Raw genomic sequence first — 15409 nt, 5'->3', positions numbered from 1 at the left:
AATTCGGGTGTTAACTGTACTCAAAAGCGGCTGGCATGAGAAGGCTACAAAACAATTTGATTTCTAATATATTTCCGCTGAATTTTGGGGTAAGCGATGTGCAAATAAGCGGAAGGCGCGAAGCTCGCGCGTCATCCTCGCGCGCCAGCCTCGCAAACTCCCGTGTCTCGCGCGCCAATCCCACTCAAAATATTTGGGGACGCCGCTTTTTGCACAAAGAGCATCGATGAAATACGGACTGTTTTGCCTTGTAGCTAGTTATAGCCTAAAAAGTTAACACCCCAGTACTGATTGGCTCAAAGCGGTACTTGGTCAGGTGATCGCGTATAAACTCCTACTCGTGGTTACGCGTTGCGGCACGAGAAACGAGAGTTACGAGCGCGCGCGAGCCCATGTATACCTAATTGTTACTTTTTTTCGCGGGACTTAATTTTCCCGATTTTCGCGATTTTAAAATTATCGCTAAATGTAAGACCCAAGATTTTAAACGTTTCTGACGTATGTTTGATTGTTTTAACGTATTTTTTTTGCCTAATCGCGAAATTTATAAAGCCCCGCGAAATATGCACGTTTTATTTTCGCGAAATTAAGTTCCCGCGAAAATAAGTAACACAAGAATTGGATAATTAATAAATTTAATTTTTTAAAAAAAATGTAGTTTGCCTGTATACTTTTTTCTTGACCGCTGATGAATATATTTAGTTTCCATGGTACAATGGAGTGTAAAAATATAAAAAAGAAAACATTTGAGCTGTTGACTTGGCGTCACAATCAGTGCAGCAGTTGACATCTGTCAAGCTAGTTGATAACCCCGTCTCATCCGATTTAATAAAGTAGGCGAACTACAATTGTTGCTGAACATATTTGTTTAGTCGATCGCTTTCGCCTCGGAAATTCAACATGTCCAAGACAGCAGAAGATGACGGGGCGTTCAGCCGGATCTACAAAAAGACTGAATTCGACCAATTGTTGATCAAAATTGGAGGTTGGTCCCGATTTCAGCACATTCAATGGGTTCTTCTCTTCCTTGCCGCCGTTCCACAGGCATGGTATACATATGCTCCAGCTTTCGCCGCCGCTAAACCAAAAGAAGGTCAAATTTACTGCGTTGAAAAGCCAGACATACAAGGAAAGACGTTCTGTGCAGCGTGGCAAAATGGTACATGCCAAGATGTAGGCTATAGAGTGCCTTATTCATCCATTGTCACAGAGGTACGTTACCCAATGTCGCACGCATAACATACAAATCGAGAACATTTTTTTGTGGCTTTTGTAGCAGACATATGCCCATGGCAATTTAAGTTATTGCTTGAGGCTGGTGTAAAAATTGAGGTATTTGCAATATATATAATCCTTGTGGGAATGTAACTTCAGGATGAATCTGGAATCCTTTGCAGGAGTTGGAAGGGAGCCATAAAAGATATAAGCTTTGTTTACGTTTTGTTGTTTGTGCAGATGTTTTACTCAGAAGTCTGAAATAAAAGCAAAGATTTGCTCTTAATTTTAGCCCAGTTAAGCATTTCAGTCTAAAAAAAGAGATGTGAAAAATGATGGATTTTGGACTGAAATTATCGCAGAATTCCAAACATTTCACTGTCGTCGCCCTAACTCCACCCTACGCGCAGTCCGGGATGAAAACGGAATATCAAATCGCTCTTTTGTTTATGTATTGGTTCTTAATTTTTTGCGTGACCTGTTTGGTCACGGTATTTTCGATTTCCTGTAGAAGGGTACTGCAGACGACCTTTCGATTTCTGGCGCCACGTGTGAGCGTTTGCTGCTTTTCACTAGCTCGACGAAGAATTGTCCCTCCTTCGTTTTTAGACGTTTTTCGGAGGTCTTCGGAATCAACAAAGAGAGCGCTTTTTAAACATGTTAAAGCATCCAACTTGAAGCAGGTTAAAATAAATAATTATTAAACTGCGCAAATTTGGAAAAACATCGTGTTTGAACTTCAGTGTTCAGAGCAAATATAAACATTGCGCTGTTTTCCAAATTCACCAGAATTACCTTAATCAGTTTGATAATGAACTAAGTGTTTCACTCGCCCAGCAACGCATGCAGCATAAGAGTTCAGTTCTTTAGTAAACTAATCGATTTGTTCTACCAGAGAGCGGAAAGAGTCATTGAGAGTCTAACCGACATTCTAAAACGGAAACGCATGCCTAACACCTAAGTTCTTCCTTTCTCTTTCTTTTTTTCCAGTGGAACATTTTATGCGACGATGCCAAGAAATACGTGCCACTAACAAAGACAATATTCTACGCCGGCAAGCTGTTCGGAGCATATTTCTTTGGCTGGGTGTCGGACAGATTTGGACGGCGTATGACTTTGCTGATCACCATGCTAATTCAGTTTATTGCTTCATTGATTGAAAGTTTCTCCGTGAATTTCGTCATGTATGTCATCTTGAGGGTTCCCCTGGGAATTTGCAGTGGAGGTGAAAAATGAAGTTTCAATAGCTCGAATCCACATAAATAAATGTCAGAAACAACGACAGAACTCCAAAAATGTCAAAAACAAAACCAATTTGGCACTCATGGCTCCGCGATATCTCGTGTTTTTTTGCGTTAAATTTGACATAGAATTCCTCGTCTTGCGTTTATACTTTTCTCAGGAAAAAGTCGCGAATGTTGGCTGCTCCTACTATGGCCTCTGTCACTTCAACAAGTTTTCTTGCGATCTGAGAGATTATATGAGAACAAAACACAGACGATCGCTAACGACTTCGGCGTTTGGGGCGATCACGATCCCCGGGGGGGGTACTCCCTATAATGGCCTATACGGGGAGGCTCCGCCCGAAAGGGGTACCTTTTTCAGGCTTCAGGTATACAAAAGGGTAGGGATTTCACGAGTTTAGGTATATGAAAGGGTGTGGAAATCTGTCATTTAGGTTTTTAAAACGGCCTTTTATTAAAATATTTCGAACAGACGCAATTTATGCCTGTATTATTTTAAATTATTAAGCGCTACACGAAAATGACAAGAAAAAGTCCTGTTTTAAGTCCACGCCACGTCTTTCAGGTATATGAAAGGGGTACCTTTTTTCAGTTAAAGGTATACGAAAGGGGTACAATTTCTGTCAAAATGGTATATAAAAGGGTAAGGGGTTAGAACTCGGGGCGGAGCCTCCCCGTATAAAATTTTTTTGAGTACCCCCCCCGGGTCACGATCGCTTGGATCGCCCGTGTTCTATCCTTCTAGCTTCTCTTTCCCTTCTTCGCCGTAAAACTGAGAATATAGGAAGCCACGAGTTTTGCCCTCTCATTGAAGGCTGCCACTAGGGCTTAAATGATTGATTTTCGTAGGTCTTCGCTCATACAGGCGATCAGGACGATCATATGAGAACCCCCCCAATCGCTTCGATCGCCTACGATCGTACAGTATTTGCAAACCAGATCGATGCGATAAAAACGATCGGGGCGGTCATATGAGAACCAGCCTTTAGAAAAACATGCTCATTTATTACTCTCCAAATTCTTATTGCAGGATGCCTCATAGCAGGCTTTCTCCTTATGACGGAGATGGCCACACCCCAGTGGAGGCGCTGGGCGAACTGTTTATCTCAAAGTGCTTATGGGGTTGGGATTGCTGTGCAGGCGTTGATTGCGTACTTTGTGAGAGACTGGAAAACATTCAGCTTGTGGATCACGCTGCTGAACTTGCCTTTTATTTTGTACTACTGGTAAGTGAGATACGTTCTTTTAAAAGTGTGTTTTAATATTTACGATTCTTTCTATATTGACTTCACCACAACGACAAAACAACGTGATAAAAGCCAACCCAGGTTCTTCTCCAATCAGAACTAGAAGTTAAAACATACATGTCATTAAAAAACGCGGAAAAAGTCATTGGCCCAATAATACCAAACTCAACGCCTGTCAATTATCACGCAATAAACGGCAGTAAGCGAGGGAAAAACATTTTGCCGACGGAAAAAGTCACCAGGATAGACACGATTGATTTTTATAGCAAAGTACATAACTAGGCATTACATGATTTCACGCGTGTAAACCAAACTATAAAGGTAGGATTGTAGCGTAGCTTTCCTTCAAAGAGGTTCCTAGGATCGCTCACCTTTTGCTTTTCCAGGCTCATTCCCGAGTCTCCTCGCTGGCTTTCCGCCAGAGGAAGAGTCGAGGAAGCGGAAGTAATCTTGCGGCGAATGGCGAGGCAGAATGGGTACGAGTATCCTGAAGGAGCGATAGAACGGATGCAAAAAGAAGGAAAAGAGGAAGAGAGAACCAAGACTTATCACTTGTGGCATCTGTTTAGCACCAGATACTTGATAAGAATCACTCTTATCGAGGCGTGGTCTTGGTAAGTTGAAACAAGTGCGCAGAGAATCCAATTTATGAGTTATGACAGTAATAAATTACTCATTCTGCATGTTTTTCCCAGGTGTGTGACCAGCATGGTGTACTACGGGCTCAGTTTCAACTCGGGAAATTTGGCGGGAGATTTTTACGTGAACTTTGCTGCTTCCGGATTGGTAGAAATTCCCGCGTACCTTCTCGCGACATATCTAGTCGAGAGGTAAGAAGAAAAACATGAGAAAAATAGGGAGAAAAATGCGTCAAAATTATATAAATTCAGTCTTCTATCTCTTGACTTTCTACATTGTGGTAGAGTACAGCCAATATTATTTTAGTCAGTAATCCTATCGAATTTTTGGCTCTTTCAAATAGAGATTTTACCTGATAAATGTTGTTAAAATTTTCTCTCCTTCCTATACGCGACTTGCTTTCTACTAATTGCTTTTTTGCAGAGTTAATCGTCGCTTTCCTCTGATGGCGTATTACATTATTGGAGGAATCGCTCTCCTCTGTGTTTTCTTAATTCAAGTATCAGGTAAATGAAATTGTCAACTTTTCTTTCTTTTGTCATTTGAACTGAACTTCTAGTCGCATGTGGTCTTTATATTTGCAGCCCCAGTATCGAGGCTATTACTCAACGGCAATCCAAAGTGATACGTAACTTACCTTTTACACAATAGAGTAAATAGTGCATTTTTTGGCGGGCGAAGAATCCTTATAGTATGGTACATCTCCTTTCCGCAGACCCAACTGCAAGTGGTGTATCATTAAGGCCATCCCAATAAAATGTTTCGTTTTCCATCGCCCCGTCTCTTGTGATGGTGGGTCGGTCGGTCGGGCAAAAAAAAAGAATGAACACTGGGGTCTGGGTTCATTTAAGAAGCTAGGAGATGCAGAACCGAAAGATTTTGTTTCAGTCGATCTCGCTGAGAATGTTGGAACAATCGTTAATGCCCTTGTACAAAACAGCCTTTGAAAAACTTAGTGTCGATGTTAATTAAAGACAAGATCATGCGCTTGTAAATTAAAGTACTTGCCTCTTTGTACTTGCCTCTAGTAAATCTGGATTTATTTTTTAAGTTTCGAAAAAAATGGGTCGGTCGGGCGATGGGAAACGAAACATTTTTTTGGGATGGCCTAACTGGCCTTTTCGTTTGTACTTTTTTAGGAAAGGAAGATGATTTGACGGCCCTTGTCATCGCCCTAGCCTTGATCGGCAAGTTCACCATCTCAGCTGCATATTATCAAATATACATCCATACCGCTGAACTTTATCCCACAGTGATCAGGTAAATAACCGGCGTACACAGATCCAAACAACTGCAAAATCTTCTCTCTTAAGACAAGCAAAGCGCTAAGGACCGTTACTTAAATGGACACTAAATACCAAATTTCGTTACTCGATCACTTTTACCAAGGAATTAATTATCTTTGCAAGAATTTTCAGTATTTCTTTACGAATTGTCAAAGATCGAAAATTACTCGGGTTTTTTTTTTTTTTTTTTTACACAGAACAATTGGAGTGGGGTTTTCATCGCTGTGTGCAAGAATTGGAGGAATGTCTGCCCCATACATTGTGGTAAGGAATCAAAGGTGGTAAGGCAACCAACCTTTAAAAATATTTTCCACTTTTCTAGGACGCTTTTTAAATGCCAACATGCACTGCCTTTTCAAATCTAATTTAGTTGCACAGTGTTTTTTCCATGAAAAGCAGACCGTTTATTTCAGATATGCCGCTACTTAGTTTTACTGACTTTAAATTTTGATAAACAAAATTGGATACCATTAGTTGCCGATGTTTTTGAAGTGTTCCTAGAAATGATTTGATGTTTTATAGTGCAGTTTATAAGAAACTCCTTTAACTTTCCAAATTTCAACCAACGACTAGTCAGAATTACATGTAATTTGCCTTTGGATGCAGTAATGGAGCCATGACCACTTGTGCGATATGACAATTATTAACCTGTTCTCGTTCGTTTATTCCTTTTTACAGGACAGTACACCACTGGTTGTGCCTCCGATCGTTTTTGGCGTGACGTCACTATCGGCCGGGCTCGTCGCCATGATGTTACCCGAGACACGTGGAAAACCACTTCCGGATTTTGTTGGTGAAACTAATTCTGAAGCAGAAGAATTGGTTCCAGTGGAAGATGAAAAAGAAGTCGCTGGTTACACTTCTACTGTTTAAAATCGAAAAAAAAAACAGACAGGATTTTTTTAGTGCACTGCGAGAACTGAATGAAGCCGACAAAATGCTCCGACGTTTTCCTTGTTAACGTTTTAAGACGAGTAAGCAGATGGTTTTTTTTTTTAAAAAAAAAAGACGTTTCTGTGATCGACATGTACCAGCGTGCTAGAAATGGTCAAACTGTGTCTAGCTTTGAAAATATTTTAGTTTTTAACTTTCTTTCAGGCTAATTAAATACTGTTAGGGACGTCTGGCCATGAAAATTAGCAAGACGAAATTGCATTTAAACTTGCACTGTTGGGAGAGTTTTAGCTTTTGCCGCGATCATAAATAAACTGAGCGTAGCATAAAAAAAAAGACAAGGCAAGAAGTGCTGCGAGACTAGCTATAAGCTACTGCTGTATGTTCACTAGGTTTTGTTCAAGCTTGCACGGCCTAAGCGGTTTTATAATAGATATATATTATTATAAATGAGATATATATTGTTATATATAGTTAGAAGTATAAAGTATTAGAAATTAAACAGTATTATAACTGACTTATGTTTTTTTCTTTGTTGTTCTCTTCGCAGTAAAACGATTGGACTCTAGGCTCTACGGCAAAAATCTTAGCCAACTCCCCCCTATCACATCCCACTTTGAGACCCTTCGTTAACCTTAATAGTAGTGTAGTACTTTTAGCCAGTTTGTACAAGATTTTCGACCATCACAGTCAGGGGAAAAGTGGGTATCATAGCGAGTTTGGTTCTTTGATATGCAAATATGTTCGAGTTGGATTTTCACATGAAAGATCAAACTCAGGTTAAAGGAACTCGAAAATGGCCTTTTTGATTAAAACCCTTCCGAGAGACGCAAGTGGAACCCATGGAAGGGTAGCCAGAGCGCAGAGAAGTTATGCTTGTTTTCAATTCCGGCAAAATTCACTCGCTCATGTCATTTACACTTTTGAATCAAGAAGATTGATTTGCGCTAGGGGGAAAAGACTGTGTGGCGAGCCCAAAGAACGCTATTGTAGGAGGCTATGCGAGGCTTTGCTTTTACTTTTCACGCTCGATTCGCTCTGCGGCCGCGAGGAGACCATACCCCTCGCGGCTCGGATATGCACAGTAAGCCAACCTATACATCGAAAAATGCTGAAACGTCTTATTTTAGTTTTTGAACGTTGTTAAATAACGTCAGCATTTCAGTCAGTGTCAGATTTTACTTTGTTACAACCAATACATGACTTACTTGACTTATACCCTCTGGGAGAATATAGATTGGGCAATACACATACACAACCAATAATCTTTATTTGAGAGAATTCGTATAAAACAAGTGAACAAATATATACATATTAAATATATACTTAATATTTAATAGATTTGATGGCAAGACAGCCTGAAATGAAACCACAAGTCTTATAATTTGAAAACAGTCTAAGGCGATTAAATATTTTAAATGATAACAATAAATTAGATTGAATTTTGAAATTTGGAGTAAAAAAATGTGCAGTCTCGACATGTCAATATTAGTGACGAAACAGTCCGCTATCATGTTTCCAGCGTTGCATTTGGTTGATTTGTGAAAGCCTGCAAAAGTTGCGCCCCCAAAACTGATTTCCAAACTTTATCCCAAATGAATCATGCAACAGTTAACCGCCGACCGGTTAGCTCAATAGGTAGAGCGCCGGACTGTCGTGCGGGTGGTCTCGGGTTCGACTCCCAGACCAGACCAACACTCAGGGTCTTAGAATAACAGAGGAAAACGTGCTGCCTTTGCAATATGACATCTGCAAATGGTTAGGCTTCTTGGATAAGGAAGATAAACCGTAGGTTCCGTCTCCAGCAGGGGACGTTAAAGAACCAACACACTTATCGCAACTAGTAGGGCACAGAGTTCCCGGTGTCGTGGTCTGGCCTTGTTTCACGGGTTGGTGCTTCACATAGGGTTAACCTCACTGCGCCTCCCTCTCCCCCTTGGACAGAATTGTCCAAGAAAAATTATTATGATGATATGATGATGATATATGATGAATCCCGTCCGGCGGGAAAGATTAAAGTAGGTCACGCTGATCAAGGGAATCAGCTTTAAGTTACTTTGCTATGTGAATCTAAACACTTGACACATATCCTGCAACTTCTTGATCCTCCACTTGCACTAGCTCTTTCCCTTGCTCAGAAGTTTCACTTCCAACGAAGTCCGAAAGTGGTTTTCCTCGCGTCTCGGGTAACATTGTGGAGATTAGCCCAGCTGAGAGTGACGTGGCGCCAAAAACAAGGGGTGGTACAAACAGAGGTGCACTGTCCTGTGAAGAGGAAATAGGAAACGTTATAACAACAATTTCTCTGTCGTTTTGAGCGGTTTTCGATCGAGTGTCGTAAAACCAAAGCCCAAATAATCACTCTGGCCAATCACAAAGGACGAAAACAATCCAGTGAACCAATCAAAACTCCAAGTAAATACATGTAGCCGGTGCGAAGCGCGGGAAATCTTTCGCGTGCGATTTCACGTTTGGTTTTGGATCTACTTCTGATTGGCTGAGAAAGTGGCACGGGTTTTTTTAAACCAATCAGTAAGCGTAGTGATGCAAAATCAAAGCAAACGCGAATTACTTTCGACACCCAAGTGAAAGCCCCCCTAAGCCCAGTTTAGCGAGATAATGTCCTAAAAAATGATTACGCGAGAGGGATGTAATGTTACGCTCGATTTCAGCCGCTCTCTCGAGTACGGTGTATATTCCTTTTCGAACAGCGGTTGGTAATCGAGCCTAATGTAACGTTAACGTGTTCCGAGCCAATGAACGTTACGAAACAAGTATACCTGAATTCTGCTTTCGTTTCTTAACCTAGTTTCAATTTGGAAAAATACGAGAAAAAACAATGTTTCTTGAGGCGGAAGACATGCTCAGTTGTACTTCTGTCCAAATATACATATCAATTCTGTTCTGCAATGGGAGAATAAATTTCCATGCGTCATTCTGTTTAACTAACCACAATGTATGGGGCGGCCATTCCTCCTACTCTTGCACACATTGATGAAAAGCCTACTCCAATGGTTCTGTTTAAAAAACGCAAAAGAAACGACTTTGAGATCATAAAAAATGCGCACGCAATTTTCTTGATTGTGGTTGATAGCAACCTCTCCTGTAATTCCATGCTAGAGGTGAAGGGGAGGGAGTTCTTCGCTTGCGCGCTGATCCTGATCTCCGACCGCCTTCTTTACCCGTCATAAAATGGCTAAAGGTTTGTTGTTATTGTTCATAACAAAAATAAAGTTATACCAAATGGTATATTTTCGGGAGGATTTAGCAGTAACGTCAGTAACAGCAACAACACTATATCAATTCAATGACAAATTAAAAATCGTAGCAACCCGTTAACTGACCAAGTTATCTAAACCTGTGTACGCGGGTTATTTACCTTATAACTGTAGGATACAGTTCAGCAGTGTGGATGTACATTTGATAATTGGAGGCAGAAATGGTGAACTTGCCAACTAACGCCAAAGCGATAAGAAGGTTTGAGAAATCATCTTGCCTTCCTAAGCGAAAATAATATAAATAGATCACCATCAAACGTAAGTTAGAGCATTTAAAGAATAATTTCTTTCGACGCCAGTTGCCACTGTTGTTGCACAGAATCTCCTACACTTGATAACAAGGCAAGTCGTCTCGTGCTGGGGGCAGGGTGGGAGGGAGAGGTGAACAGCGGGGAATGAAATTCCCGCTTCCCGTACCCCTATTCCCGGTTCCCGACCTTTCCTAATTTATAAGTGGCTCCCACCTTTCCTCCTCCCCTCCCTTTCTCCCGCTTTGTGATGTTTCTATTGTAAAGTATTAAACAGTTTTGCGAAAATGTTTTCATTTCTCCCGGGTTTCATAGTTCAATAACAGAACTATCGTTTGTATTACTGTACCTGAAATTTCGATAAAGAAAACAGAGATAAGTGCGATTCCTCCAACAATGTGATATGCTATCAGAGGAAAGCGACGATTCACTCTGCAACAGCAACAACAATAAAGATGAAATAAAATGACATGTACAAGAAAGATAAAACTCTTGGTACAAGGTATTTCATCGTTCCACAGGCCTTTATGGATATACCGACGTTTTTACCACAGTTTCACTGGCAGTGCATGTTCTTATTGGATTTACTGTGTTTACCGATGCCACAGCTTACCTTTCTACCAAATATGTCGCCAGGAGGGACGCGGGAATTTCCACCAATCCAAAAACAGCAAAGTTCAAGTAGAAATCTCCCGCCAAATTTCCTGAGTGAAAGCTGAGCCCGTAGTACACCATGCTGGTCACACACCTGGATAAAACAAAAACATGAAAAAGTGTAAGAATTTTTGGAACTGGAATACTCGATCGACCATCTATCTAGGTTACTCGATCCAACACGGCTAACGTCAAAGTGCTTCTCTCAGTGAAACGAAAATTAACAGGCTGAGCCCAAAGGATATCGTAATGGCGAGAAGTTGACTCATCTACAGATCATTTGTGAGCCTTTAATATTTCATCGTGTTTATCTATCATTTATGACAGGAAATGGCAATATTTGTAGCCGTTTAGAAGTCGCTCGAATGTTTGCAGTACTTTCCATTTGAAGAAATTCAAGATTTGAAGCTCCAGAACTGCAAGAAATGGTTTTCAAGACTAAGTTAACGATGGCGCACGAAGTTACCAATTTCTTTGCAAATAACATGGCTTTTCATTGTTTAGCGTTGTTTTATATCTATATAGACAAGGCAGAATGCCAACCACCTCCCCCCCCCCCAAAAAAAAAAAATCCACTTTTCGCTAGCCATATGAATGAAGCCTAACGCCTAAGCCTAGGCGCAATGCATACGACAATATACACTCAACATACGCACTTGTTTCAACTTACCAAGACCACGCCTCGATAAGAGTGATTCTTATCAAGTATCTGGTGCTAAACAGATGCCACAAGTGATAAGTCTTGGTTCTCTCTTGTTCTTTTCCTTCTGTTTGCATCCGCTCTATCGCTCCTTCGGGGTACTTGTGCCCATTCCTTCTCGCAATTTGCCGTAAGATGACTTCTGCTTCTTTAACTCTTCCCCTGGCGGAAAGCCAGCGAGGAGACTCGGGAATGAGCCTGGAAAAAGCAAAATGTTGAATTAAACTGAAAATATCATGGAGCACTGTAGCTGGTCAACGTGCAAGGTGCTCTAACCCATCTCAGAAAATAATGTATGGCTATGTCGGCCAGTCAAATGGCCGAGATTAGGCTCACGCAATTTTTGCGCGCACTGCACACTCTCCCAGTCTTTACCTCAAGTTCTGATTGGTCTATTTACGCTATTTGCCGCCGGTTTCATGTTTTCCCGCGCTTGCCACTGGCCATGTTTTCCCGCGCTTCCCTCTGCTTAACTCCTCCCGCGTTTCACACGTGACGCCACTTTCGTGTTTGACGTAGAGTTCTGATTTACCGCCGTACCACAACTTGTCGTGATAATTTGTATTTTCGTTTTACGACAGTGAAAGGAAAGTCGTCCAATTTATATGTTCCTTTTAGGGGTATACATAGGTAAAACAAATTATATGTTATTTTAGCTTTGCAGGTTTAAACTTGAATTCTTCTGTAACCAAAAGCGGGCTTGCCTTACATGACTTTTCCCGCGCTCTTAACCGAATGCTTGGTTATGATTGGCTACTAAAACTGTTTGTGGATGAAGTGATGCGTGCACTGAAGTTTTTGTTCCGAAACAGTCATTCGGGCCTAAATACGATATAGACTAGATATTCCGGCCAAAAATCACGTGTCACTTACCAGTAGTACGCTATAAACGGCAAGTTCAGAAGCGTGATCAACAGGCTGAATGATTTCCAGTCTCTTACAAAATATGCAATCAACGCCAACACAGCAATCCCAACCCCATAAGCCACTTTAGATACACAGTTCGCCCAATTACGCCACTGGGGTGTGGCCATCTCCGTTGTAAGCAAGAAGGCCGCTATCATGCATCCTGAAACAGGGAAATCTTGGTTAAGGTTTTATGGGTGGTGACCTCATGGGTTGTGCACTAAACCGATTTCAAGCACTGGTCTGGCCCACGGTCGTTGTATTCTTGGGCAATACACTTAACTATCTCTTTCTCTCCGCCCTCGTTTAATAACGTGCTGCGCTCTTTGTCCATTATGCACGTTAACCATTTCAAACTATTGTTATCCTTTGAATCCCACTGAATCTTTTTTATTTCACTTCCTTATAAAGGAGACGTTCAACAAACCCTAGTTTTCACGTAATGGAATAGACGGGACTTAGCCTCTTTTTTCGAAAAAGGGGAGCGGTCACGCTAATCTCGTTTTTCGCGCTGCTACCAACTAACCGAACGCCTGGCACAGGCTAGACGGGACCACGAGTGCTTTTTTTTTGGTTTGATGTTATACAGTTGAACTAATCTACAACGGCTGCTGTTGAGAGTTGATCGTTGTAAAAAGCCTGGTTTTAATAAGAGTGAAGGGTATGGATAGGTGCATGTTCGATCGGGACGAACAATTATGGTCGTTGGAGGAACAGTTAGTGAAATTCGACTCAAAACCAATTAAAGTCTCTTTGCTCTCACCTCCACTGCAAATTCCAATGGGAACCCTCAGGACGACATACATGACGAAATTAACGGAGAAACTTTCAATCAGGGAGGCAATGAACTGAATTAGCATGGTGATCAGCAGGGTCATACGCCGTCCATATCTGTCCGACACCCAACCGAAGAAGGAAGCACCGACAAGCTTGCCCGCGTAGAATATCGTCTTTGTAAGTGGCACGTATTTCTTGGCATCGTCGCATAAAATGTTCCACTGGAAAAAGAAGGAAAAGAGCAGGTGTCTTATAATCATGTGTTGGCGTTAATTCACTTTCTTCTTAGATTCTCAACCTTTTGAGAATGACTACTACGTTTCTTTTGCTCGTCACTTTTGATAGTTTCATTTAGATTTTCCAACACCCTTACACCCACCTCCACCCAACCCCTCAACGTCTAACCAGAAACATTGTGCCGTGATAAATGTTAGCTGTCCCATGCTACTCCCTCTGAGTCTCCAAATAAAGCATCTACCAGGAGGCATAATCGGTGCCTTATATTAGAGCATTAAGGCACGGTCAAACGCACGCAACATTTCAACCCAACACAGTGCAACATTATTGGATCGTGTTGCGAGGTTTCTAGAAGGAGCTGGCAAAAAGCATGCAATATTTTCATGTAGCATCGTTGTGCACAACATCTTGCACACGTTTGGCCACCCTGTTGCAATATGTTGCAGCATGTTGGATGGCGCTTTGAAATAGCAAATCGAACTAGTGCGCATGCTCTGGCGCTTACATGAACGTCCCGGGTGCTGACCAGAAGGATCGCGGCCTCTGGGGACGAGAATGGTGACCAAACGGGTACAACGTCACGCAACATTAAAAAATGTTGCACCGGCGAAAAATTTGACCATTTTCAAACTTAATCTAACACCATCAAACATCTTGCAACATATTGCAACAGGGTGGCCAACGCGTGCAACATGTTGCCGTGCACAACAATGCTGCAATATGCTGCATTGAAATGTTGCGTGCGTTTGGCCGGGCCTTAAGGGTTGTTCCCATGCATGTAAAACACGCACACTCTGGACTCACATTCTCTATTATATTCCGAAGAGTAGCTCCTGATGTCTACTAATTTTCCCGAACTGTCCGTTACCAATTTATCGTAAAGAGCTAGAAAATTCCTCTGCAAGTTAACGTCTTTGAGGATGCTGCAAAAGAGATTTCGTGACTAAGACAGGTCACGCGGAACTGCAAAGAACAACGTAAACAGACGCTGACAGTGTTAATTTCATTGCGTTGCATCATCATCACTGTTTCAGTCGTAATTGCGATAGCTGAAGTAATGTTCAGGTTATTGTAGCATAAAAATACTGAATTTTACAGTTCACATTTGTCTGTAAATCAATTTTAAATTTACTTACTTCGGTGACAATGGATGAATAAGACACTCTGTAGCCCACATCTTGACACGTTGCGTTTTGCCACGCTGCACAAAAAGTTTCTCCTTGTAAATCTGGCTTTTCGACGCAGTAAATTTGACCTTCGTTTGGTTTAGCGGCGGCAAAAGCTGGAGCAAAGGTATACCATGCCTGTGGAACACCAGCAAGGAAAAGAAGAAGCCATTGAATATGCTGAAATCGGGACCAACCTCCAATTTTAATCAACAACTGGTCGAACTCGGTTTTCTCGTAAACTTGGCTAAGTGCTTCGTTATCTTCTGCCGATTTCTGCATTCTGGGTTTGCGTAGAGAACATTTGATTTTGTCTACGCGATGACACTCTTCAATGTACGCCGGTAAAAAGAAGCTTGACCGATTCGGTTCCGCCAAACTAGTTCCTAGGGTCTCTCTCTTCTCCAGGTCCAGACCTTGAGTTTCCGGTTTATACCTCTCTCCTCCGCAGAGGCCTCTTTCGTGGGGGAAGGCGAAAAAACACGGAGGGAGGAAGGCGAAAACACGAAAAATGAAAAAAGGGGGAGCGCGGGGGACGACGGGAAGGGCGAACGCTCCCTTCCTTTCCCCTTCCCAGTGTGCCCCGCGCGCTTTCGTTTCGATTCTCTCCAGGCTCCGCGCGCTTACTTTTCACCTCTCCCCTTTCCTCTCCCTATTTCAGCCCGAATCGCCCGAAACACGAAAGAGACCTCTGCGGAGGAGAGAGGGTTTATACACACCCTCAAACCCCCGTCGGGTCTTACACTCCTTCTTATAAAAGCGTGAACACTAAAAAATATGTCTGGAATGTTTATGTTTAGCCAATCACATGCGAGAACTTCAGACCGCAGAAACCACAAACAACAAATGGGTTTCCATCGGTCACGGAGCAACTTTAGTTCTTATTTTGTTTCAGGATACACGCTCTGTCTTTTTCAG

General features: G+C 41.9%; 2 protein-coding genes across 2 annotated transcripts; one reads left to right on the top strand and one right to left on the bottom strand.

Moving 5' to 3' along the window:
* The first annotated feature begins 814 nt into the window (after positions 1-814).
* Positions 815-6597, top strand: LOC144657441 (organic cation transporter protein-like). The gene is made up of 9 exons (XM_078517783.1): positions 815-1212; positions 2206-2440; positions 3490-3685; positions 4093-4320; positions 4402-4536; positions 4769-4851; positions 5485-5605; positions 5829-5895; positions 6310-6597. Exons 1-9 carry the CDS (start codon positions 901-903, stop codon positions 6502-6504), a joined length of 1572 nt encoding a protein of 523 aa, XP_078373909.1. The 5' UTR covers positions 815-900; the 3' UTR covers positions 6505-6597.
* A 1983-nt stretch (positions 6598-8580) lies between these two features.
* Positions 8581-14794, bottom strand: LOC144656761 (organic cation/carnitine transporter 2-like). Its single transcript, XM_078516998.1, has 9 exons — positions 14462-14794; positions 13075-13309; positions 12279-12474; positions 11376-11603; positions 10665-10799; positions 10401-10483; positions 9905-10025; positions 9476-9542; positions 8581-8790 (listed from the first exon to the last, which is right to left on the bottom strand). Exons 1-9 carry the CDS (start codon positions 14771-14773, stop codon positions 8596-8598), a joined length of 1572 nt encoding a protein of 523 aa, XP_078373124.1. The 5' UTR covers positions 14774-14794; the 3' UTR covers positions 8581-8595.
* Between the last annotated feature and the right edge of the window lie 615 nt (positions 14795-15409).

This window comes from Oculina patagonica, chromosome 6, assembly GCF_052425735.1.
Source record: "Oculina patagonica isolate OP01 chromosome 6, crgOcupat, whole genome shotgun sequence".
In the NCBI taxonomy this organism is placed as follows: Eukaryota; Metazoa; Cnidaria; class Anthozoa; order Scleractinia; family Oculinidae; genus Oculina; species Oculina patagonica.
The sequence above is the reverse complement of the archived record's forward strand: the minus strand, read 5'-3'. Positions and strand labels throughout refer to the sequence as shown.

Coding starts and splice junctions, on each gene's coding strand:
- LOC144656761 (XM_078516998.1), bottom strand. CDS start 14,773: ATGCAGAAATCGGCAGAAGATAACGAAGCACTTAGCCAAGTTTACGAG. Junction 12,475..13,074: donor CATTGGAATTTGCAGTGGAG/GTGAGAGCAAAG, acceptor TCCCTGTTTCAG/GATGCATGATAGCGGCCTTC. Junction 10,484..10,664: donor GCGACATATTTGGTAGAAAG/GTAAGCTGTGGC, acceptor TTGCTGTTGCAG/AGTGAATCGTCGCTTTCCTC.
- LOC144657441 (XM_078517783.1), top strand. CDS start 901: ATGTCCAAGACAGCAGAAGATGACGGGGCGTTCAGCCGGATCTACAAA. Junction 1,213..2,205: donor ATTCATCCATTGTCACAGAG/GTACGTTACCCA, acceptor CTTTTTTTCCAG/TGGAACATTTTATGCGACGA. Junction 4,321..4,401: donor CTTATCGAGGCGTGGTCTTG/GTAAGTTGAAAC, acceptor TGTTTTTCCCAG/GTGTGTGACCAGCATGGTGT.